This window comes from Penicillium robsamsonii (genome assembly GCF_028829455.1).
Source record: "Penicillium robsamsonii strain IBT 29466 chromosome Unknown utg000002l_segment0_segment0, whole genome shotgun sequence".
Taxonomy (NCBI): Eukaryota; Fungi; Ascomycota; class Eurotiomycetes; order Eurotiales; family Aspergillaceae; genus Penicillium; species Penicillium robsamsonii.
Genome location: NW_026643220.1, coordinates 2,834,797 through 2,859,530, shown reverse-complemented (window position 1 = coordinate 2,859,530; position 24,734 = coordinate 2,834,797). Strand labels below are relative to the sequence as shown.

At 46.4% G+C, this 24,734-nt stretch overlaps 10 protein-coding genes across 10 annotated transcripts; 3 read left to right on the top strand and 7 right to left on the bottom strand.

The window, feature by feature from the left end:
* Positions 1-149: 149 nt before the first annotated feature.
* Positions 150-1,797, top strand: N7447_004340 (uncharacterized protein; the record flags this gene model as incomplete). Its single annotated transcript, XM_057228615.1, has 3 exons — positions 150-1,386; positions 1,467-1,532; positions 1,586-1,797. The coding sequence occupies 3 exons, from the start codon at positions 150-152 to the stop codon at positions 1,795-1,797; spliced, it is 1,515 nt and encodes a 504-aa protein (XP_057087956.1).
* Positions 1,798-3,083: 1,286 nt separating this feature from the next.
* On the top strand, positions 3,084-4,827 carry N7447_004339 (ankyrin repeat protein; the record flags this gene model as incomplete). The annotated part of the gene is made up of 6 exons (XM_057228614.1): positions 3,084-3,707; positions 3,764-3,986; positions 4,044-4,445; positions 4,495-4,602; positions 4,669-4,727; positions 4,786-4,827. The coding sequence occupies 6 exons, from the start codon at positions 3,084-3,086 to the stop codon at positions 4,825-4,827; spliced, it is 1,458 nt and encodes a 485-aa protein (XP_057087955.1).
* A 1,794-nt stretch (positions 4,828-6,621) lies between these two features.
* Positions 6,622-6,870, bottom strand: N7447_004338 (uncharacterized protein; the record flags this gene model as incomplete). Its single annotated transcript, XM_057228613.1, has 2 exons — positions 6,622-6,651; positions 6,700-6,870. 2 exons carry the CDS (start codon positions 6,868-6,870, stop codon positions 6,622-6,624), a joined length of 201 nt encoding a protein of 66 aa, XP_057087954.1.
* A 1,024-nt stretch (positions 6,871-7,894) lies between these two features.
* Positions 7,895-12,470, bottom strand: N7447_004337 (uncharacterized protein; the record flags this gene model as incomplete). The annotated part of the gene is made up of 5 exons (XM_057228612.1): positions 7,895-8,660; positions 8,717-9,117; positions 9,181-9,828; positions 9,887-11,576; positions 11,656-12,470. 5 exons carry the CDS (start codon positions 12,468-12,470, stop codon positions 7,895-7,897), a joined length of 4,320 nt encoding a protein of 1,439 aa, XP_057087953.1.
* A 759-nt stretch (positions 12,471-13,229) lies between these two features.
* N7447_004336 (4-hydroxybenzoate octaprenyltransferase) lies at positions 13,230-14,180 on the bottom strand (the record flags this gene model as incomplete). Its single annotated transcript, XM_057228611.1, has 1 exon — positions 13,230-14,180. One exon carries the CDS (start codon positions 14,178-14,180, stop codon positions 13,230-13,232), a length of 951 nt encoding a protein of 316 aa, XP_057087952.1.
* Positions 14,181-14,760: 580 nt separating this feature from the next.
* On the bottom strand, positions 14,761-16,365 carry N7447_004335 (FAD-dependent oxidoreductase; the record flags this gene model as incomplete). Its single annotated transcript, XM_057228610.1, has 3 exons — positions 14,761-15,228; positions 15,288-15,658; positions 15,744-16,365. The coding sequence occupies 3 exons, from the start codon at positions 16,363-16,365 to the stop codon at positions 14,761-14,763; spliced, it is 1,461 nt and encodes a 486-aa protein (XP_057087951.1).
* Positions 16,366-16,937: 572 nt separating this feature from the next.
* Positions 16,938-17,752, bottom strand: N7447_004334 (uncharacterized protein; the record flags this gene model as incomplete). The annotated part of the gene is made up of 2 exons (XM_057228609.1): positions 16,938-17,160; positions 17,232-17,752. 2 exons carry the CDS (start codon positions 17,750-17,752, stop codon positions 16,938-16,940), a joined length of 744 nt encoding a protein of 247 aa, XP_057087950.1.
* Positions 17,753-18,760: 1,008 nt separating this feature from the next.
* Positions 18,761-20,448, bottom strand: N7447_004333 (cytochrome P450; the record flags this gene model as incomplete). Its single annotated transcript, XM_057228608.1, has 4 exons — positions 18,761-19,188; positions 19,259-19,915; positions 19,971-20,184; positions 20,239-20,448. 4 exons carry the CDS (start codon positions 20,446-20,448, stop codon positions 18,761-18,763), a joined length of 1,509 nt encoding a protein of 502 aa, XP_057087949.1.
* An 832-nt stretch (positions 20,449-21,280) lies between these two features.
* Positions 21,281-22,243, bottom strand: N7447_004332 (SDR family NAD(P)-dependent oxidoreductase; the record flags this gene model as incomplete). The annotated part of the gene is made up of 3 exons (XM_057228607.1): positions 21,281-21,510; positions 21,721-22,159; positions 22,223-22,243. The coding sequence occupies 3 exons, from the start codon at positions 22,241-22,243 to the stop codon at positions 21,281-21,283; spliced, it is 690 nt and encodes a 229-aa protein (XP_057087948.1).
* Positions 22,244-23,203: 960 nt separating this feature from the next.
* On the top strand, positions 23,204-24,450 carry N7447_004331 (uncharacterized protein; the record flags this gene model as incomplete). Its single annotated transcript, XM_057228606.1, has 5 exons — positions 23,204-23,470; positions 23,538-23,715; positions 23,770-23,909; positions 23,985-24,084; positions 24,149-24,450. The coding sequence occupies 5 exons, from the start codon at positions 23,204-23,206 to the stop codon at positions 24,448-24,450; spliced, it is 987 nt and encodes a 328-aa protein (XP_057087947.1).
* Positions 24,451-24,734: the final 284 nt, after the last annotated feature.

Sequence of the window (24,734 nt, the reverse complement as noted above, 5' to 3'; positions counted from 1 at the left end):
GTATCCAAGTGGATTCCCAAATCTAGGGAGAAAAGGGTAGTAAAGGGCCTGATCGTCACGTCCCTAAACCATTTACTTAAGCTTTAAGTACCTGCATCTGCTCTTGGTTTCCTGCTACAGCTACAGTATAGGTCTTTTCTTGGTTGACCATGATTATCAAACCCTCCCTCCTGCTGCTAGGTGCGGCCTCCGTCTTCGCCGCCGACCAAATTCCGATCAGCGCCAGCTCAGTATGCCTGCTCTCCGCTAATCCCAATGACTGCTGTGCCGGTGGAGCAAAGTCTGGCGAGGTGTCAATCAACGACCGCACCTTCAAGTTCACTTGCTCATCGAACTTGATGGCCCTCAATCCCAGAAACCCGCAAAAGGCCGACAATGCTCACGCTTGTGCATCACTCTGTGCAGACGATGTGTCCTGTGAAGGATCGTCTTTCAAAGCACACGGCAAGGCAGCCCGCGGGGGAAATAACTGCTTCTTTAACATCGGTAACAACATGGATCAGAAGCCTGATGGAGAGTGGATTACCTTCACCGAAGTATTGCCATCTTGTTTGGAGTCGGATGACCGCAATGCCTGCTGCTCTGATCCAACGAAACAAGAAAGCGAAATCTTGATAGACAACGTCCGCTGGAAGTGGACCTGCCAGTCCATCTTCGTTTCACTCAAACCGAAAGGCAAACCGGTAGCTACTGCTCATGACTGTGCTTCCCTTTGCGCATCAGAAGGGTGTGAAGGAGTTTCATTCCGAACGCAGGGCCCTCGAAAGGATACTTGCTTCTTCATCATAGGCAGCAACAAGGATCAGAAGCCTTCGGATACGTTCCTGTCACTCGTTAAAGTTGTGGATGACATCGTCGAACCCCCGATCCCGGAGCCAGACGACAAAAAGTGCGTTGAGGAGAATGCTCAATGTATTAAAGAAAAGGACCAGTGTATCAAGGATGAAGATGCTTGCGTCAAAGAAAAGGATACATGCAAAGAAGACCTCGAGCAAGCGGAACATACCCTCCAAATTTGCAAAAACAACCAGGTGGACCCTGCCAAATTGGCGCAATGCGAAATTGATAAACTGGCATTGGAATCCGCCGAAGTGGATTGCCGTCGGCGCTTTGCGGAGGTGGAAGAGAAAAGGAAACAATGCCGCTCAGATCAACAGAAGTGCGAAAAGGAGAAGGGCGACCTCAACATCCAGAAGCAACAGTGCGAGAACGACAAGACTGGCTTGGATATGGAGATCACTCAACAGGACGATGAGATTGCAGAACTCAATTCGCAAATCATATCGCTTAATAGCAAGCTGGCCGCCCTTCAGCAGTCATATGATGCTCTGACTGTTGACTGTAAAGGCGCAAATGGAAACTGCCGTACAAACCTGTATGACGCTGGTAAGGAGCAGTGCCCTATTTCATCGCTCTAGCAGAGCCACTCTTTTGTTCTTCATCTGATGCTAATTATCGAGTCACAGAGCCTGGCGACGACCAATGCATCATCACCGCTGGAAATAAGAAATTCAAGATTCATTATGCCAAGCGTTTGTCTCCCCCACCCCGTTTCGGAGTGTGAATATACTGACTTTCTGTATAGTCGATGATGAGGGTTCATCGGATCTGGGTACTGGGAAGGCAGGCTCTTTTAAGGACTGCGCCGAAAAGTGCGCCAACTACAAGGGCGCGGCGAAGTGTGTACGATTCATGTGGAACACGGACGGTAAAGATAGAGCCTGCCATATGCGGTCCGAGGGACAGCATATTGTTCCCACCAAGTCGTCGAGGTGGAGTTCTGGTCAGCTCCTTTGATTGGCAATTTGGACAGCCTTAACAGTCTAAACAATCACAAGACACTTCCAGAAAAGGGAGTACGAGAGTTGCAGAGGGAGAATAATACAAACACCACTCTAGTGTGACGGCAAGCCTCTGCAAAATTGACAGACTGGATCTTCCTTGAGGTACTGCTTTCAACCATTTTACAGGCATATTTCCTCGTGTTATTTTATAGGGTTTCTAATACTGCTGGTTGAATGCAAATTCTGGTTGGAATTTTTGCAATTATATAGTAGATAAATGATAGATTGAAGTAGTCCCTTCTTATGATACTGCCTACGTCAACAAGATTGGAGAACTAGGGTCCTCTACAATATCACCCACCAACCAAGATTGCCCGTGGGACTGGGTCAAGCATAGAGATTAATAATTTGACAGCCAGGTTACAGTACTGGTGTGTGACATGTTCTGTGCTGTGCTTGTATGCACATGGCGATGACAAGTCAACCATACCTCAATAACTTCTGCACGACGATGATCTTACAGTATCCGTGCGCGCCAACCTAAGAGAAGCCTTGGCGAAAGTGTAACCGGGAGTTGCGCCTCTCGTACAGTAGCCTCGCCTTCACCAATACTCTCAGACCAGGTACTAGGCTGAGTGCACAGAGCCATGGTCATCCAAAAGAAGAAACTATCTATATTTAACTACTAGAAATGATACAAATATTGATGATGCCAGATCAAGATACCCTCTCTAATAAGATACCGTGAGAAGATGCCACCGACTGCATAATGCTTCAGCTTGATGTTCCACAGTCTAGGAGTGAGCCAATCAGATGTCAATAGAGCGGATAACTCAGCTAAGTACTACCCAGCCTTCAGGAGGTAGCGGTGACCTTGAGATATTCGCAATGGGGTGGCTGGCCTCGAAGCCTCCTCAACCCATCAGCTGGGGTAATTGGAACCTTGATGTCACCTGCTGCTGACCAATGATGGATATACCAGATCATTCTGCGACTTGACGTAAGTATACTGAGTGCATGGCCTAGTGCTGATTCATCACTGTGGATATATTGATATGGTGTTTTAGATTATGCACATGCTGGATGATACATCACCTCGGTGAGCAAGAGCGGGGTGATCCTGCAGGTATTACGTATTAACAGGCATGATGGAGCTGTTTGGAAGCTGCAGACATGGTGTGATAGCGATAGCCCCTAGCTGGATATATAAGTACGGCTGCCGTGGAATTGTCAAATGATTTCTTTTCCAACCCATTCATTCAGACCTTCGCTCACCATTACTTGACAGAGAACTTCATAATGACAGAAAACCTTCACACTCACGCGAAGAGCGGAACCCTCAACCTGCAGAACATTGCCCAGCTCCTCATCCAGGTGGAGGTCAATGATGAGGATAGCTATGGCGATACAGCCCTTGACCTTGCAATCCGGAACGGCCACGTTGGTGCAGTAAAGCTACTCCTGCAGAACGGTGCCGACGCCAACAGAATATCTCCGGATGGCAAGAGCCCTCTCTATGCGGCTACTCAAGCACCAAACAGTGGCCGTATTGTTGAGCTTCTGCTCAAGCATGGCGCCAAGCCAGATGAGTCGGTTTCAAAGCCAAAGGGTGACACTCCACTGATGTCAGCAATTCGACAAGGCACTAGCTACGAGGCCATTCGCGCACTAATTCAGGCTGGGGCAGCCATCGACAAGTCAAACGAGCTCGGCGAGACACCTAAGCAACTTGCTGAAAAGTCCACCAATACCGCTGTGCACAAAGCGATTCGCCCCAATGACGAAAAGCCAGAATGGAAACCCGAGCTGGAAAATCTTCTCGTAAGCTCTGGTCTGTTTGCTCTGGCCTACTTCAAAAACTTCAAAGATGTCGGCCTGAACGCCATCAAACGTGTTTCTGCTTTGTCGGAACCAACAGCAGGCGTATGTATCTGGTGCTTCCCATTCTATCATTTCTAGTTTAACTAACCCTGGAATAGCAGACCACGAACCCCCGCACGGCAGAAGAGTTCAAGGCAAACATTGAGAGCTTTATCAATGCAAAAGGTCTTGAGGACTTCTACCCTGTCGGCAATGAGTATGTGGCCAAGGTAGCAGAGAACGCAGCAAAGATCCTGAAAGACTCAGCCTTCCCGGGTGCAACACCCAGGAACGTGGCCATCATGTCCCGCCAGGCATTGTACCAACCTATCCTGTACTGTGGTAAGTCAAATTCAATTACTTGCATAAGATCACCAAGTTCACACTCGTTCACTTTAGACGACAGCGGGTCGATGAGAGATGATGACCGTATGAGCCGACAGGCAATTATGGTCAAACGAATGGCAACCCTTATTACGCAAGCTGCTCCCGAAGAAGGCACGCTCGTACATCTTCGTTTCATCAACAAAGGCGACAAGTTTAATGACATCAACCCCAACGATCTTTCATCGCATATGAACTTCTCTCCTGGTGGGTCGACTAAATTGGGTACAAACCTAAGGGGAAAAGTCTTGAATGACTTCCTCTACGGGCCAGTGGACAACGGTGAGACGTTGAAGCGACCACTCCTTATCCTCACAGTCACCGATGGATGCCCAAACGAGGAGCCGACTGAAACATTCGAAAACGAAATACGTGCATCGGTCCAATTTGTGCAGGCCAACGGCTACGGACCTGAAGGTAAGCTTTTGTTGTGGGTCTTCATCACGGATATTGCTAACCTAAACAGCCGTACATTACGATCTCAGCCAGGTTGGAAATGCGGCTGAGGCTACCAAGTTCTTGGAAAGCTGGGAGATGAATAGTCTCATTCCTGATACTATGAATGTGACCGCTGGTGAGTCATGACCGTAGAACCAAGAGGTAAAGAAGGAATGTTAATCGGGCTAATATTTACTCTTAGAACATTTGGATGCTAAATTCGAGAATTTCAGAGATAACGATGCTGAGCTCAATGATTGGGTATGACTTCGCTCTTGTTCTACTAGTTCTTGACGCACAACTGACGTGTTCATTTTAGATCTTGGAGAGACTTAATGCGAACAACCCAATCGTTTACTAACGAATGACCCGCAAATGCAAATCAACCTTCTCCTTCACTGTTCTTCCAGCTTGTAATTATTTGTAGGGAAAAATGTTGAGCAACACATTATCAGACACTTTTGTTTTTTTCATATCGAATATCTCATTTATGCAAGCCAGCCTAAAGAATCTTCAATTGAGAATACCCATTGTGACAGCCATCTTTGTGTGTGCAGTTCATACGCAGAGATGCCAGAAAGCGAGTTTTCACTGAACAGCCTTGCGTTGTAGCGAAAGATCACAGGTAGGGGATAGTAGACGCCAAAAGGTTATGAGTAGTTCTGATTGGCTACTCTGTCAAATGAACTTAAAGCAAGGGAAGGGTGTAATCCTACATATTCCAGTGACAGTGGTGCAGCGTGGCCAGTGAAGCCTATAGATCACTGATGTGTTTCTTTAGGACAGAATAAGCGCGCGATGAAGTTTCGTAGAGATAACTACTGCTGGGTTGCGTTACATTAACCACATCTGCCATGGTAAAGAGATGGGCTGGACCAGTAGCTATAGTCATCGAAAAGAATGTAATACTAGGCCGGCCTTTCAATACTGTGACCATCCTTCGTCGGCGGCCTTCCTGCTCCTATAGCACGCCGCTCATTCTGCCTAAGCGATATGATAAATATACAAGATGACTAATGTCATTGAGGCTTACGGAAGCAATTGAAGAGCAAGGTGCGAGACACGATCAACAACCTATCGAGTCTGCTGGGAAGCTCGAATACTATGATAGGGTGGTAATGGCCATGCTGGGTTTTGTCGTGCCGTCACAATTTTAGTGGCTAGCTGAGGATTCCAGTGGCTAGCTGAGGTGGGTCTGTAGCTGTGAATACTTCTCCTTACGTCAAGAACTACTCAAGAACTGAGGTAGTGATGTGGTCTCCGGGGTCCAGAAATATATTGAACCGAAAGTCTCTACTAAATGATTTACTTAATGATTTACTTCATTATCAGTCTAGATTTAGAAGAATTACAATCTAACATGGAGGGGCTGATGGACCAAGGATTGGGCGTTTTATAAGATATGTATGTTGTACGTACGTACTAACGTATTTCAAATGCGAGCTGCGCAGTCCGGTACACATAGTAAATGCGATAAATTACAATTAGATATTGCAACAACGGTCGTCTATAGGAACCTTTCCTTATATCCCAATGATTTTTATATGATATCTATCTAGTATCTAGAGTTTAGGGGGATTATTCAATAGATGAGTAATGGAGATATATATATTTCTAGAGTTCAGCGAGGTATTTACACCAATGGAAGTTTTTAATCTGTTTTGAGATTGATATATACTATTAATAGCGCGTATCAATAGCTATCGGCAAATGAAATATCAATAAAAAAACGTTGATTGTTGAGATATAAGTGTAGTGTATATCGCATTTACTATGGTGTTTGGGCTGCGCAGCTCGCTTATGAATTACGCTAGTTATATTATTATTAAACCATTGGCACCCCTAACTCTTTTTTATTACTATATGTTGTCTTGTCCAGACACAGCCCTTACTCTTGAATAGACAAGCTTCTGCCATATATTTGTGGAGGGCGTACTGCGTCACTGAAGTAAAAGTACAGATGTGCAGCCCAAACATAAACCAGGGGGAGCAAAGTGGTGTTTTGGCAAATATGACAATATCATTCGTACCGATTTCTGAAGGCAGAGCACTATACAAGCTGACGCCATGGGGCCATGGGCTCATGGTACCCTCTTAACATATGCATCTTCGATAGTGGCAACCCGTCATCGTTCGTTGGTGTCATTTTGCAGGTCTATTTGTTGCAGCAAGTCCAGCAGGGCTTCTCATCATATTAGTATCATGTTATAGGATAGCTGCCATGGATACATACCTCCTCGCCTTCAGCAGCAATCTGGCTAGGGATCCAGCCGGCCTGACAGTCAATAGGGTCATCGCGACAGATACGCAAGCAGGTAGCATCATCGGAAGTGGCACCCTGGGCCGCCCAGGCGCTGGAGACGGACAACGCAATAGTAGCGAAAAGGAAGGATGAGAGCTGCATTTTGAGAGGCTAATTGAGTTCAGAGTTGTGACTAGGAAAGCTTTGGCACACAAGAGGATGGGGTCGGGTTAGTGATGTGTATGTAGAGGGTATTTATATAAAACTGTCCATCTGTGCTCCAGCTTCTCGTTTGTTTTCATTGCATAATGCCCATCCTTGCGGTTTTTAGAGCTATTGGACACGGTGGAGCTGAGCTAACAGCTTTCTCCAATAAGCTGTATATTTCCACGCAAGGCAATGAGGCATTTTTCGACGTGATATCAGCCCAGTTCGGTCAATCAAACTGTGAAGATGCATTACGTAGATCCGTTATAGTTCTAGACTGATTGAGGCAAGTTGCATGATAGATCGATCCACGGTTCAATTTTAGAGAATGTATGACGACGATCCAGTAATGCACGAACGCCTCCTGCCCCATTCCGTCCATTATAGATCGTTCCGTGCCGTAACCCTTTTTTTAGGGGGCCCCACTTCATAATCGTGCCAAGCGCCCAACACTTTTTCAGAAAAGGAGTATTAGTTAACGAAAAGTGACAGAGATGTGGCTGTAGTCTTTTCATGGTATTCAGGAAGTTCACAGATAATATGACTAATCAATATATGCACCCGTGGACTTCGTGTTTTTTGTGATTCCACGGTCCGAGGATAGTCCGGGTAAATTACCCTATACGGAGTATCCTGTCGAGTATTGGGACTCGGTATTTAACAAAAAGCCCTAACCTACAATCTACAGACTACATCCGCCGCCCATGGGATAGGGAAGACTGAATTGATTTAAGAATGTAACCAAAAGAGTAGGGAAGATAATGAAAGTCTTAAAAAACATAAAAAAAAAAGTCCAGTGATTGGTGTAGCTTATGTCCCCTCACCCTGCATGTAGACTGCTAGAACCTCCATGAGATGGAATAACAATGAAAGAAATATGGAAGGGAAAGATTAGTAATACCATCACCACCAGTGATGATAAAAAAAAGGAGACATACAAAGTGAAATAATAATGCAACTCGCTCTCAGTCATGAGGTTTCAGGACGCCCTCTTTTTGACCTTGTTTGATCGGGAATACGGCAAAACTCGGAAGAGATAGTATAGCAAGACGGCGCCGAAGATGTTGACAGCAAAGTATGCCCAAAGAATCCCGTAGTCCCGCCACCGATTGGTCCAGAAAATCTCCCGGCTGGCAAGATATTGATCCGCCGAACGGAGGGGACAATAGTGACACTTCCCAGTGGAAGTCCAGTTGTAGAGGTTTCCGGGTGCTTTTGCCATATACTTTCCTAGATACTCTCCGCACGATTGTCCGGCTGGGGCATCAAAGCTGACCGTTTCTCGATCCGAGCAATGAATTGGACGACCATGTAGTGCAGTCGCACTGATACCGCCCACATAATAGGTCAAAGGTGAAACCCTGTGCATGTAGCTCCAGAAGGGTGGTAGGGCTCCAGGAGGCTGCATGACACCGTTCGAAAGCAAGGATAAAACAAACATAAAGAGACCAATCATGCTGCCAAGAACTGGACTGGGCACTGCAGAGGCTATTAATGAGGCGAAGCTGGAGGCAAAGAGGAAGAATTGCAACACAAAAAGAAGCACCAGACCCTGCTGCTGTGCATCTTGCTTTTCACCATAGACAGAAAAGTAGAAAGAGGCCCATGTGCAGATCCCAAGCAAAGCCTGCCAGGGGAGCTCAACGACGATTTGTGAAAAAATGAATACCTTCCAGGAATAAGTCTTAGAAGGTCGCTCGCGTAGCTCATACAGCGTCCGCCTGCCGATGAATTTTGGCATAATCCTATTCAGGGTAAGTTCCTTATTCTCTCATGGGAGGAGTATGAGATGAGGACTCACTGGTTTATCATGGTGGAGAAGATGGTGCATAGAAGGAATAAGCTGAACATGGTATTTTGAAACCCTTGGTTCGAGTTGTCGGACATCCAGAATGAGAAGCCGATGAAAAGGCCACATACAATGCCCAAAGCAAGCTTCGCTATAATATAGTCCGGCTGTCGATAATATTGCTGGAAGTCACGCTTCATGACCAGGTATAACTGAGCGGTAATTGGCATGGCAAATTCAGGCTCGCTTTGTGTGTCGATGATCAGGCCCTGAGAGGGGGTTGAAGAGATCTGACAAAGATGATTCAAAACTTCCTGGTTTTGAGGACTCTGCTTCCAGATATCCACCCAATCAATCGATTGAGAACTGTCTTGCGAGTCTTCGCTGACCACTTCCAGTATGTATTCGGCTGGCTGCGAAGAGATGAATTAGCCATAGAATTTGAATACCGTGGAGCATGGTAGCCTGTAACCTACGTTCTCGGCTGGCCCGCATGGACGTGCGCCGTTCGTTTCCACATAATCTAGAATAGTGCGAGAATGGCTCCCAATGTCCCCAAAGTACACTGTCCTACCACCTTTACCAAGTAGCATGAGGCGATCGAATTGTTCAAACATGACGGCGTTGGGCTGGTGGATAGTGGCAAGCACAGCTTGTCCATGATCAACGAGCTTCCTCATAAATGAACAAATTGCCAAGGAGCTCTGTGACTCCAGTCCGCTAGTAGGCTCATCTAGAAAGATCAACAGTTCAGGCTTTGCAGCCAGCTCAACGCCGATGGTAAGAAGCTTTCTCTGTTCAATATTCAATCCTTCGCCAGTGTTCCCCACGATAGCCTCGGCAAAGTCTTCCATTCCTAGCATTTGAATCACTTCCTCGACGAATGCATACTTCTCTTCCATGGAGACGGACCGGGGTTGTCGCAGTGCCGCACTAAACCGAAGGGCCTCCCTAATTGTGGCAGTTTCACAATGAAGATCATTCTGTTCGACGTATCCGGTCTTGCGGCAGATGCTGGTATTGAGGGCTGTACCATTGACTAGCATCTCCCCCGTCACAACGCCAAGAGTTGCTCGCTGTGATAAGACGTCTAAAAGAGTGGTTTTGCCTGCACCAGACATTCCCTAATCTGGTCAGCATGGAAATTCGTAGTTCAATGAACAGTTCTATGATATTACACACCATAAGAGCAGTGAGGGTCCCTGGCTTGACCCAGCCGCTAACATCATCAAGCAGTCTTTTTGTCCCTCCCTTGACTGGAACATCGTAGCACAATCCCTGCCAAGTGAGTATCTTCTCTTGATTTGGCAACAACCTGCAGGACTGCGAGTTTGACGTCGAAAGCTCTTTCGATACTTTGGGCTGCTGCCCCGTTTCTTCGTCGGGAGGGCTCAAGTTTCCTGCAATGTAACCAGGAAGAAACGATAGTGTCTTAGGAGCGGATACGGTGCCTGGGACCAGCTCTGCAAGCACGAGGTAGAGCACGTGGAATGAAACAAGAAACACAATTAGGATGCCACAATTCCTCCATAGATGACTGTAGGAGTAATCATAATGCTTCTCAATGTGTCTATCTCCAGATACGTAGTGCTCTCCAGCGACAGCACCCGTTTCTAAGCAAGTGAAAGATGAGCCCGACAGAGATGGATAGTCTGGTAAATAATTAACGCATTTGGCTCGCAGGCCATGGAATTCGTTGGCGATGACTGCTTCAAATGTGTAGAAAATTGGATTAAGCCATCGGATCCAACTAAGCCAAGGACGCATGTCAGGCTGTGGTATAGTAAAACCAGTATATACTGCAATGCAGATAATAGTGATCCCACCGAGAGCCATCGCTTGACTGATTGTTTTTGTGATCGTGGCCAAGCACCGGAAGAACCCGGACATGGCTATAACCGAGACGAGTTGAAAGAGGAGGTAAATGAAGAAATGACCAGCTTCCCTCCGAAGATTTGCCATAAAATATATGATGACACTGGCGAGCAGACAGCGGAGAAGTTTGATGGGGAGATCTATGATAGCTCCAGCGAGGGCCTCGGTGAAGGGGCGAACGAATGCGTAGCGAGCATGTTTTTCCACAACTGGTCTTTGACTGTACAGGACGTTGATCTCCAGCAAAGCAATCAAGTTGTTTGTGAGGACTGCCAGAAAGATAACCGATGCCCTCTGGGACAGACCAGCAGAAGCGTCGGGGATGTTGTAGAAGAGAGAGCCGATGAGGACCGCTATGACGATTTGTACCACTGCAGTTGCAATGATACCAGCGCGGTCATTGATAGTTCGTCGACACGCTCTGATGAGACACAATCGTAATTGCATAGTCGTTGAGAGAGGGAAAGGGCCGGGCAGTCGAATGTGGTCAGCCTGCTCGGTATGGCTGGTATGGTGCACTTTACTCTCTTCTGGGCTATCAACAGGGAAGCTCTGGGAGTAATTTTTCATCTTCTCCTGAAGCTCTATATACTCTGGGCTCTGTTTCCAGTATGTCTCGAAGTCTTGCGAACTCCGCGGAACCCTCTCTTCCATTCCAGCCTGGGGCTCACGCGCACTTGGATTGGTGACGGAAGTGAGAAAGTCCGCGCTGACCTGCCGAGTAGGACGTTTCCATCCCATCTTTTCGAAATACGCCACAGCATGTTGACAAGGGCCAAAATATACTTGTCGTCCCTCATATAGAACAGTGACGATGTCAAAGGTATTGTACATGGGCTCTGAAGCTTGGGAAAGGGCGGCAGCGTGGCAAGCATTTGTAAGATTGGCTGACAGACGAAGGGCTTGGACAAAGTTAAGTGCACGAGTTGCATCAAGACCTCTTGTGCTATTGTCCCAGGCTCCAATGGAAGCTCTCGCTAATGCCATTTCGGCTATGCTGCGTGTTGGCATTGACCGGTCAGCTCATGTAACCCTTTCATAAGGATGGAGATTAAGGTAGCCTGTGGATTACTCACCTCACACGTTTTCTTTCTCCTCCACTAACTCCACGAATATATTCATTGCCCACTTGTGTGTCTTGCGTGTGGGAAAGTTCAAACAGGGTCATGGCAACCTGCACCATCTTCTTCGCATATCCGTCGCGATCCATATCACCCAGCCGGGTATGTGGTGTGCGTGCATATGCAGCAAACTCCAGGGTTTGACCAACTGTCAAATGCGGAAAATGATGATCCTCTTCTTGATTATATGCAATTTGTCCGCGATAATCCTTTATCATCCGCGCAATCGGGAGACCCGTATATTGTATCCTGCTGGCCGGGTCCAGAACCAAGCCGTCCAGATATCCACAGATTGCCTTCAAGAAGGTCGAGCACCCGCTGCCTGGGCGACCCAGCACCAAAAGCAACTCTCCATTGCAAATGAGTCCATCCAGATTGTGCACGATGTTAATCTGCTGTTCATGGCTTTGTCTGTAGAAAAGCTTGACGACTGATACGGCAGGACGTATGAAAGCTGAAAGAACCGTCGGGTGAACTTGGTCAGACGAGGCAGATCCTTGTATGGAGAGATTTTCGAACAAAATTCCACGATTTGGGGCTGTACCGGCCGTGGAGCTAAGGATGTGAATATTTCGCTCTGCCCATTGGTGCCGGTCGAACGGAAAAGAATCGAGAGGTGTCGGGTCAGCGTGTTTGTTCCAGATTTGTATCAAGGAGGTTTGCTCATCCTGACTCGGTGGAACATGGGAGGAAACCTCTGGGTTATTGCTTGTCGTTGTGTTGAGGCTTCTTCGTGCGCTAGATCGTTCGGTACCATCTGTGTCGGCCATAATGGCAAGAGAGGCCTTTCGTGTTGCCTTTCTGGAAGAGTATTTAATAATCGGATGACGAGGCCACCACTAGGATAATGGAGACAATAACATTGTCTGGAGAGTTTTGGCGTGTTTAAAATTGGCTATATTTCAAGCCCCTATCATCAACACTAATCAGCATTTTTCAAATCATCCCTTATTGGAGATGAATGGAATGTGTGATTGTATGTTTGGAGCCTTGAATGGAACTTTGAACTAGTGAATGTACAAAAACAATATTTATGCCATGCAAGGGTGCCTTGAATGTCAAATTGGCCCTGCCGATATATGCACATGGAAGTACGGAGTTACCTGAGCCAGAGAACCCAAGTCTGAAAAGTAATAGTTTGATTAGCTTTGATCAAAGCGTAGCTGAGCCTGATTCATTAAACAGTATTTATCATGTAACGAGTGAAGGAGCGCAGCTGAGGTTGGATGTGCTGCTCAACCATAGCTCTGACTCGTTCAAACCACTCTGGTTGAATTGCAATTTCGTTGATGGCGTGGGGCTTTCGAATGGACGTGAAGTAATTTGAAATAGACAATTCAACAGTGTTTGAATACATGACTAATTCGCATTAAACTATCAATGAGCAAGCATATCTTATCAACGGAACAGTCCAATTTTTTTCACTTAAAGTAGACGTCAAATAAACTAAATGGGAAAAGAGATCTCTAGATCATCCATCAAAATCGTAATCCCTAGGCGAGACAACGAATTCGGTTGTGATGGGATATTTAGTTCCCGCGCAGACAGTACTCAATGCCAAACCCAAGCACCCAGAAGATACTACTTATTAAGCAGTATACCTTTGCACTATGCTCCAGTCCCGAGGAGTTCTCAATTTGGGTTGCCTTGAGGAGATTCTTGAACCCAAAGAAATGTCCACCAACGGATACAACAAAAAAGGGGAGGCCAAGGCCAGTGAGCAGCCCAGCGGATGCAAAGAGAGCAGTGGATATATAGAATAGTCCATATGTCAGAATAGGAATGGAGTTCCGGAATCGAACAGCCATGCTTTTCACGCCGACTTTCATGTCTTCTTCGGTGTCCTGGCACGCATAGACCACATCGACCATAATGATGACTGTGGCAATGAACAAGAACATACACACGGTGGGCAAAAGATGATCGAGAGGATTGACTCCTAGACTATGCATTGTCATCGGGATGGCCCACCCGATATTCCCCAGAGTTACCTGGGGGTAATCTGTGAATCGCTTGCCGAAAGGATAAAGAAGGGCGAAGAAGATTTTGATGATAGCTTCAATAGTGCATTGCGACGGAAGAAAAAGCAAAACTGAGCTACCACAGGCAAAGAGGGTAACGGTGAAAATGGCAGCATTCCCTTTTGATACGGCACCTCGTGGCAGCGGCCTGGATTTTGTTCGAGTGATTTGTGCATCTAGGTCTGAGTCGATGAGATCATTCCAAACGCATCCAGCGCAGCGTAGGAAGAAAGACCAAACAGATAATAGCACAAGGCGATGGAGCAGAATAGACACTGGAAGGTCTGGCGCAATTGATGCAGTAAAGGCTATACCGACAAAATAAGGGGAAGTATTGAGGTATATTCCCAACAAGCGGTGGATTCGTGTTAATTCAGCATATGGCAACAAGAAAGAAGGAAGCAATTTGAGTATTTTGCTCTGAGTCTGGGATGGCTCCTTTTCGTTTACTGTGGCCATTTTTGAGTACAAAGGAGCCTGCTCACAGTGTGCTGAATAGTGCGATGTGAAGTTTAAGATCAGAAGAGACGCAAAAAGCACCGAAACGAGTTCATATAGCATAGAAGCCGGTGGAAAGAATAGACGGAGAATAAACCAGAATCGGGAAATGAGACAAACATAACACCTGGCTGGTTGGAACCCAAACAAAGAGTTGAGTGAAAAAGGTAAAGCCGACTACTCGGCACCCCTTGCTTTACAGATCTCATGAATAGGAGTGGGCGATCAATCACTACTTATGTATATGTATGTAGGCTTTACCTTGCCATTTTGCCAGCAGGGCGCCTGTACCTATGTTGTAATTGCTTTTTCAATGCGTTGTAATATATGCAAGCTCCCTCTCGATGAAGTTGGCTTGATGTCATGAAAGCCCTTACCGCATCGAAACTGTGCAGATTTCTAAAAGCAATGACCACTGCTCAAGTGATTTCATTGATAGCCGCTAGGTCCGTAGAGAAAATACGCGAGACGCTCACTAGTGGTACAGTACTTCCATGATGCTAAACTATTCCAAATCTCGCGGTAGGTGACCACCGAAATATCACGCTTGGTACGGTCGAAGCCACAAGAAAGCCCAGCATAAAGTGAGAGGGAAAATCCAAAGAAGTCTCCAACGTAACAGTGGGTTCTTCTGTCCCTTGGGGCACTTTTGAATCCAACCCGGCCCAGATCGTTCGGGGAATGGAAGGAAATCAATCATCTCCCCGCGGGCCAGAACATTCGCAGTTCCACGTTCTACCAGACCACCTATAAAAGGAAAGACATAACGACCGATGAAAGCCTTGGCCCAGTTATCCCGCGTATGAAAACGAGCTCCAAACCTAGATCGCTCGTACGTGCTCTTTGCAGGGTCGTATCGCAGGCTTCGATACTGTCGAAGGATTGATTCAACGTGGAAGTCGGAGATGCTGGAAATACCATCCACATGGACAAGTCGATGAATCAGTGAGGCTAGAGCAGCAGCATCCTCAATAGCTGTGTTGGCACCTTGTCCAATGTTTGGCGTCATCTGATAGTTCAATATTTAGTTCTTGTGATATCAATGAATGGTCTGTGTCGGGTCATTACCTTGTGCACACTGTCCCCAAGAAGGACTATGCGATTAAAATGCCACGTATCTAGGATTCCTTCCTCCAGTGCAGTCATAGATACAACAACTCGATTGTCCCAGAGATCTCCAACACAGATATCCCCCAGGATGGGAACATCAGCCAACTTGCCGCAAAGATTGGCTGCGTCGTCGGGCGAATACCGAGGGACATTTGGATAGACATGAGCCTGATCAAGCTTCTGGATAATAAACCAGAACACTCGTCCATCCTTGCCATGGAAGGTTATCACAGAGAATTTATCTCCGTATCTATTTATATGCTCTCCAGTTTCAAGGCCGGGTATCGACTTCGATATCCCGAACACGCACTTATATTCAACCACAAGACCTGAATAAGCAAGATCACGACAGTGTTAGCATCAAAGATTTTCAAAATTCGTCAATAATGATAGTCAAAAAGGGAGTTCATCAACCTTTCTTTTCCTTTTGGGAGATGTACCCAGGATCCATAGAATCAGCCAACCGCCACATCTCTGACCGTGTACGACTGTGGACGCCATCTGCACCCACAATAAGATCGCCCTCGAATACATCCCCATCATCTGTCAATACACTGACGCTGTTGACCCCAAGACGTACTTCCGACACACGCTTGTCGGTCATCACATTCGAAGTGGCAGGGTACTTTTTGAGCAATATTTCCAGAACCTTTTGGCGATCCAGGGAAACTATAGGGTAACCAAATCTGTGATACACGAGGTCAGAACTGTCATTTTCTGTGTAAAATAGTATTTGATGAAACCTTTCATGGACCTTCTTGGGCAGCAAACTGCTGAATGAAAATCCATCCGGGAAGGAAATGTGCATCCGCGTCAGTGGTGCGGTGAGCGCTTCAAGGCTGGCGTAAACTCCAAGTTGCTGTAGGATTCGAGCTCCATTTGGCCAGATCCCAATGAAGGCACCTTCCTGGGGAGCTATCTCAGCTCGTTTCTCAAGGATGACATGGTCAATGTTCGCTTTTGCCAGGCAATGCGCCAAGGTCAACCCAGAAATGGACCCCCCAACAATGATGACTTTAAATTTGGGTTTGTCCATGGCTTTTGCTATTTAATAAATCAAGAGCTGAGAGAAGAAAGTAAGCGATGAAGTATTGATGTAGTGCACAAAATAATGCATAACAACTTGATGATCCGAGCCTTTATGCGACCGCCTCAGCCCCTTGCTGCAGCAGGCTCTACTGCATGATCGTGATGGGAAATTCTCATTAACATATACATGCCCAAGCGGACTTGTCGTTGAAATGCCTTTCTCTTGGCTATCGTGCCACAGCATTCTATTTAGACACACACTTGTTTGGTGTCTTGTTTTGATCCGTCCGTACTGTGGCTAACTAACATAATAATTTACACACTCTTGATCTCGTCTGAGGTGATATGTTGCGCGCACAGTCATTCCGTATGTAGACTACATGACAATATGTAGATCACACGGCATTTTCTTCGAATGGTCAGGATGCACAAGTAAATACACCAGGAAGTTGATCGACGCTACCTATTCAGCCTTGCCACGAATCGTCTATCTATTTCCACCGCGCCGCACCGCACCGAAAGACTACCCAACGATGGGTTGTCTTTTCGTAGTTTTCGTCCTTCCCTAGACGTCTGTGTCTATTTGGTCTTGGTCTTGGTCTTCTTTTCCGCTGCAGCATTGCGCTTTTCCTGATGTCTAATCACATAATACAGACACGGATACATGATGTCAAGTACAACAGTCAACCCAATATAGAATTTACACATTGGGCTCTCAAACCAGGGACCTGCAGGTGTGTCACAGATGTAGTAGATTGATAGTTTGATAAACCCCCCGAAAGTTGCAATCGCCCGTAGTGACCTGTCTTCGAATTAGTATTCAAAAACTGGAGGACAAGTGAGTGTCACATGTGCGAGAGAGCAGAGACCTACCAGGTCATAATGGAAGCGCCGCGAGTACTATTCCGACACAAAAGCTGGCATATCGGCCCGAGACTTGCGAGGGTTTGGCATAGGACACCGCCCCAGAAGAAACCCATGTCAGGCCCAACCTCCGCCGCGAACGATAGCTGACCGGCAACGAACCCAAGAATGACCACCACGTAAATGAGATAGATGTTTCGCTTTACAATTGGCACATCATTCCATTCATTCGGCGCAAACTTGAGAATGTACAAGACCACAGCGATATGAACCATGAACCATACTTTCACACCACCCTCCCAATGCGCACTTGCGGCTGGGTGGACGAAGGCGTACACAAACTCCCATGCGATGTCATTGCAAAGAGGGAAAATCCCTGTATTGGGTATTTTCTCTCTCCCAGAAACGTACATCATACTGAAGTAATTCAAGGTCCAGCAGATGCCCGCTAGCTTCCGGAGAAATTCCGCAACAGCAGAGAGTCCATCGCGGTATTCCAACACAGCTGAGAGTAGATCGGAGTTTGACATAGCTGGTAACTCAAGAAAGGAGTTGTGTATAGGAGTGAAAGTGTAGTGCAGATTATTTCACAGTAATTCTATGGCTTGAGCTTCCCCCGGGAAAAGGGTGTCCATCCGGTCTTTACCGTGCCCGGGTCTCTAGGAATCTGCAAACTCTCCATCAAAAGTAAAGATTTCATTGCAAATCTGGTGCCCTTCAGCAGCGCCACACGTTGTGCATACATGAAGCATGCGATAGAATGTAAGCCGGGTGGATATGTGGACAGATACACTGTAAGGATTGTCAACCAATACTAGTAATGATATTCCTACTCATGCTGCTGGAGACCGTGTATTTTAAACATCAGAAAGATATGAAAAACCAAAACACAAATTACATAAAATGTAAATAGAAAAATAGGCAAAGAAAATAAATGACAAAGATGAGAAATCACCAGTCCGATTACGCACTTTGCTTATTTTTGATTTATGAATTTATGAATTTCGATTTTCATTTGTTTATACCCACCTGCTCTAGAAACTTAGTTATCAGATAGTTATATGCTCCTGCTTATGAAAAGATTCGCTATAGACATTATAGGTGATGAAGTGCACAAGATCCGTAGCATATATCAAGTGGTAGGAGTAAAAGCTCACAAGTCCTTTTCATCGAGAACGAAGGGGTAGAAGTTCATTATGGTGATAACCTTGTTCAAAGAGAGATATTACTACGTCACTTCTAGTTGTAGTAGGTAAGTCAATATCCAGACTAGTTAACAGGATCTAAGAGTGACCAAGTCCATAGCCTGGTGGGGTTCACTCCTTTGTCGTAGAAATTGTTCTTAGAAACCGTCCTCGTCTGTCTGTCTCTACGGTGACCTCCCCTCTAGGTGCAGCTTCTAGAAGTACTTTGAGGCTGCCAATAGCTAATTGTCTTGGCCACAGGGATTATCAACATCATTAGCTTGGTAACTACGTCTATCAACCTATCCGTCTGAGTCGACTGGAGTACGCAAGGGTTTATATTGCACTGGTATTTTATAGAGGAATTTCCTCCTTCCTGCGTCTGATAGACACCTTGGCCATCGGATCCGCCGCCAATCTCATCCCGAACTTCATCACCTTGGGCTCACATCCCTCTGCCAATCGCAAGTCATACTTCAACAGGATATGACATAAAGCTATCTTGATCTCATTTGCTACGAAAAATCGTCCCGGGCAAGCATGCTGTCCAAAGCCAAAGCCCATTTGCTCAGGTGATGGCGAAACAAGTTGAGCGGCGGCTTCATTCTTGGGATTATCCGTTGTGCGCATGTTTGCGAAGCGGTATGGATCGAACTTTAACGGGTCAGGATAGATATTTTCATCCCACATCCTATCGCAGGATACAAGTATCTTGTCGCCTTTTGGGATTACTTGTCCGTCATGAAGGATGACATCTTTACGGGCGACACGTGCCATAATCGCTAAGGGTCATTGTTAGAACATGCTTTGCGTAGTTTCATAGTAGGTATAGCGGTTAATTATTGAACTTACCGATGGCCATAGGTTTCAACCGCTGGCACTCCTTGATCACACTGTCCATCAATTTCAGCTTGTAAAGTGTCGTCTTTTTCCATCCTTCAGCCTTGACGACGGTAATAATTTCTTCCCGTAATTCGCGAACAAGATCTTGCTGACCGCAGATGTCGAGAATGGTTTGGGTGAATAGATCGGTTGTAGTGTGAATAGCAGCCGCAGAGAGGGCCAGCTGTGCCGCCGCCGGGTCGTAGTTGCGTCCTTTAGAAGTATCTTCGAGCCACTGGATAGCATCATGATATTCTAAACCCTTCCCTGCGCGCTCAGCAGCACGTCTCTCTTTCAAAACTGGATCAATAATTTTTCTTGCCTGTTTAAGCTGTCCTTGGGCCTTTCGACTCGTTGGCAGATATCTAACGGCAAATGGTCGCAGGAACTCTGGCAAGAGACGGAGCTCCTGAGCAGCCGTAAATGCATTGACAGTGTAGTTTATCGTAATATCAAGCCATTCGGGATCGCGGCAGATCTTGTCTCCGAGAAATACCCTAGAAGAAAGTTGAGCAACCATCTTTAGGATGGCGGGCTTCAGCTGCAGATCGTGCCACTCTGTTGCATCCGTCCACTGCGTTTGCAGAACGTGGGTAGCCTCTAGGGAAAGCGGAATCATGGCGTTCGCTAATGGATAGGTCTTATCTTAGAGGCGTCCATAATAACCGACGGGGCGACTTACCCAAATTTTGCGTAATTTTGACGCGGACAGTATCTTGGATAATGTTGTCGTTGGCCGTAACCCGGAATGGCTCAAATCCAGGAAGATTGACATGCAGCTCAGTCGCCAAGTTATCGGTCAAGCTCAGTTCAGGGAGGCTGCGGATGTCATTGGCATATTTGGGCGCCAGCATTGTCCTTGTGCCGTTGTCAGTGATGATGCGAAAGACCCCTGCCTAGATACAACCGCAAGTTAGTGAGCGGTCTCATAATTCTGATCGTGAACATACCTCTCTCAATCCTTTCTTAATCAAGGTGGCCGCATCCTTCATGTATCGCGCCCGTGCGCGTGATTTACCGAATTCAAATGTCCCTCTTGCATTGATGAAAGGGAGTTCCGATTTTCGAGACGATGTTAAAAAGAAAAACAGTACTGGCAATGTGACTAGAAGGATGAGAGCCGGGATGGTGACATGGGGTAATACTTCAGGAGACATCATTCATCTAGAGGGGATGTGCGAAATGATGGTATTCCAAAGAAATCACACCCCAACGCCTCGCGAAGATAGAGGATTATAAGAAATTAGCATAAAAGAGGTGCTGGATATGACAGAGTTTATGCACTCTTATGATTGCCGGGGGACGGAGGAAGGTACTTCACTGATAGTCCAAGGCCCTGGGTCGATCAGTGGCTGGCTGACTGTGGCCACTTATCGTCACCTAGACTACCTCTATAGCCTACTCGAGTCTCCACCTCACGAACAAGGACATAATTTGTAACATACAAAATCAAAAATAACCTCCCCCCCCAATAATGCAGCAGTAAATGTCACTACGCAGGGGGCTAGAGAAAGGACGTTACATGATCTTCTCTCCCATCTGCAAGGACTGAGGACCCATGGAATGTAAGACCAGCTGAATGATTGGAAGATGTTATCACTTTCCGCTTCTATTAAAAAAAAGTGCACGTATATTTATTCAAGATGTTCATATTCACAAATAACACGGATAATGGGTATGTTGCAAGAACTATTTTAATAAACATCGTGTGCATCGCGTCCGTACATCCTTTTCCATTCTGTTTTCCTTTTCCGCCGTTTTGAGCCCAATTGTATTTAAATGGTTTATAATCGGTTATACCATTTGTTGAAGACGTGTCCCATGTACTCCACTCTCCCTCGGAAGCGGTTAAAAGTAAATATCAGAGAATGGTTGACCTAAGATTCAATTGAATATCCATGTTGTGTATTTTATTTTATAGTCCTTTGTGTAGCTGGAAAAGAAACTGTTTATTCTTTACATAACAATGATGCGCCTAGTTTTGAAAGCTTATCAAATCGTCGACCAAGCATTATCAATTGGAATCACCGCGCCGTTGATTCTCCGACTAGCTGAAGAAATCAAGAACAACAGACAACTAGCAACGTCATCTGGCGTGATAGCGTATCCTTTCTCCTTGTCCGATGAATGCGCCGCGTGTATTGGCGACATGGCAGCCAGGGCATCCTTATCGAATGCGTTGATGTCAAGATCCTTAAGGATGCCTGTATCGTTGCTGACACCTAGTTTCCATTAGAGATTAGAGGATAACTATTGAAAAAAAAAGAACATCCTCACCACCGGGACATATGGCGTTACAGCGAATGCCTTCATGCTTGAACCTCCAAGCTACATTTTTGGTCACCCCAATAAGACCGTGCTTACCTAGATGTGGATCTTGTCATTCCTAATTCACCCTCAACAACTAGTACTGCATTGAAGAGGTAACTTACTTGCTGTGTACGCCACACCAGAGACTGCGCCACTCAGCGCAGCCTTGCTGGCAACATTCACAATACTGCCAGACTTCTGTTCGCGCATTATGGGGAGCACCTCACGCATCAGTCTCACAGGAGCAGTGAGGTTAACAGCAATGCATCGATCCCACACGCTGTCCACGACTGAATCTGCGCTCTGATTATGATCCATGACGCCAGCAATGTTCAAGAGCGCGTCAATTCTCCTCCCAAACGCATCGTTACATGCTGATACTACCTTTTGTGGTGTGCAAGGGTCAACCAAATTTCCCTGGCAGAAGGCAAACTTTGGACACTCAATGAGTGATGTCGGCGGCGAGGAAATATCCACCCCTAGGACCTGGGCGCCTTCGCTCAGAGCAGCAATTGCCGTGACTAGCCCTATTCCCGATGAGGCCCCAGTGATAATTACAACCTATGTGGTTAAGTAACGGTCAGTAGAATCACAGAGTGAGCCTAGTATTTTCCCCATACATACTTGATCTTGGAGAGATCCCATATTGTGTGACCGAGTAATAGTGTAGCGTATGGACGGTAAGTGAATTGAAGCTGTTTTACCTGCTTGGAATTGCCTGAAGCCGGTCGGTGTTAGATACAAAGAAATCAAGCAACTTCCAACAATAGATGGTCTGTGAGAGCTCGGACGATCGGCATATCTCATGGACTATTTTCCATCTGATGCAGATCTATGCAAGCCACAGTACTCGTGCTGGCTGAGCTGAAGGTAGAATCAGCAAGGGGTACGGCAGATACCAACCAGACCCGCAAGACAAGGTGTCCATTTTGACTATTCTCATACACAATCTCCGTTTGTGTAACTGCGGCTGCATTTATGTGTGTGTGTGTGTCTTTTTGGACAGATGTCTTTTTTGACAGAAATCAAGCGTGCGAACCAGGTATAATATAAATGGCAGGACTCTAAAATGACAAAACCCGAACATCTCTGCGGACATAGATGACTAACTGTATTATGCACTGTATGGTATGCCGAGTACCACCTGTCACATGATTTTCTGGGAATTCGTCTCTGTATTCCGACATTGTTTTTGGGTTCTGACGTCTGTGCGCTTGAGCTAGTTACGGCAAGTTTCGCGGGCCGACGCAAGGGATCAATCCACTCCACTGTTTAGTACGGAGTATGTATTGTCTACACGGCTGACGGTCCAGCGTGATACATGTTCACTACTCCGTACAGATTTGAAAAATAGTGTACTCCTAGATATCACACCCTAGATATCACACCGCCCCTCCTATCCCGCTTCTCCTGGCTAATAATTACTATACAACGCATCAATCACATGCAGCAGCTCCGAGTAGCAGAAAGACAGTCGGCGCCCGTGCCTTCTAGTTTTGCCGCCTGCAAAGAGAGTCGGGCACCCTCCCACTGGTTTCCATTTTTCTGGTGGCACATCTATTTCTTTTACAATACATTCTAAGTCCTCAGCAGCCTAGAAATAAAATGACCAAGACACAGTACACTTTCCCTCCTGGATCGACCGTCCTGGTCACTGGGGCCAATGCCTACATTGGATCGCACGTGATCAATATCCTCCTCGGCCTTGGATACCGCGTTCGCGGCACTGTCCGCACACCCCGACCTTGGCTGAATGAGTACTTTGATACTCGCTATGGCAAGGGATTGTTTGAGACAATTCTGATTACGGATTTTAAAGATCCCAGCGCATTTGATCATGCGCTTACTGGGGTGTCCGGGATAGTTCATATGGTATGTCTCGCATTTCTCACTAGTATCATGTTGAAACTCTTGGAGTAGGAGTATCTGATTTGAAAAGGCCCAAGCTATGCCATGGGATCCGGCAAACAGCGATCCTGTAGGGTACACCGTCGCTGGAACGTTGAATGTTCTCCGTGCTGCATCCAGGGAACCCTCGATCAAGCGGGTGGTTCTCGCTTCATCCATTGTTGCCGCGGGATATCCCGAGGTCAATACGCCTTTTAGATTTGATACGGGTGAGTGATCCATGTAAGCTCTCTGGGATACGATCAGATTTTGATTATATCTAGATTCCTGGGAAAAGGCTACACCGGAAACTGCAATTTCGATATACACTGTTTGCAAGACTGAAGGCGAGCGGCAGGCCTGGAAATGGGTGGAAGAGAATCAACCTTCATTTGTACTAAACACAGTTCTCCCATGGATGAACGTGAGCTTGCCCCGAACCCGAGAGGATCTATTGAACGCACCGAGCAACGCTGAGAGCTAAATGTCGTATCCTTAGTTTGGCCGGACTCTCCACCCCGAAATTGGTAGCTCAGGCCACAAATGGATCCGAGGCCTTCTGAAGGGTGATCCGTTTCCGTTCAAGGTGATTCCCATCCGTAAGTCAAACGTTTATCCCCCAATAGATCCGACAATATCGCTAAGCTGTCATGTTGAAAACAGCATGGTTCATCGACGTAGAAGACTCCGCACGACTACACGTCATTGGCTTGCTGAGTACGGAAGTCAATTCGGAGCGACTATTTGGTGCTGCAGCACCCTTTGTATGGAGCGATATAACTGGGATTATGAAGAAGGCGGATCCTATGAACAAGCTTATCCCAGAGGCACCACCGACGGAGAAGCCTAGTGTGGGAGAAGTGGTCCCAGCTCAACGAGCCGAGAACCTCATTCGTACCTTCTTTGGACGACCTGGTTGGACTACCCTTGAAGATTGTATTAAAGCAACCGTGAAAACAGCCTGAGTGATCCCTGTCGCTGGAGAACGTCAACAGGCCTCTGCGTTTAAGGGCATTGAAAATACATATTTTTTTTGCAATCAGTCACGATTCATCTCGAGGTATCTTGGTAGATTTGAAGCACGAATGATATGTATTTCTAGGCGGAAATTTGTAACCATTGTCTGGGTTCGAGTCTCAATATCAAATAAACCCAACAAAAGAAATTGGTTTTTTTATGCTAAGCGTTCGCTTGCCGGTCGGTTATTCATAGTTCTGTAAGTCATGTTTGAATATTGATTGTTAAAGAA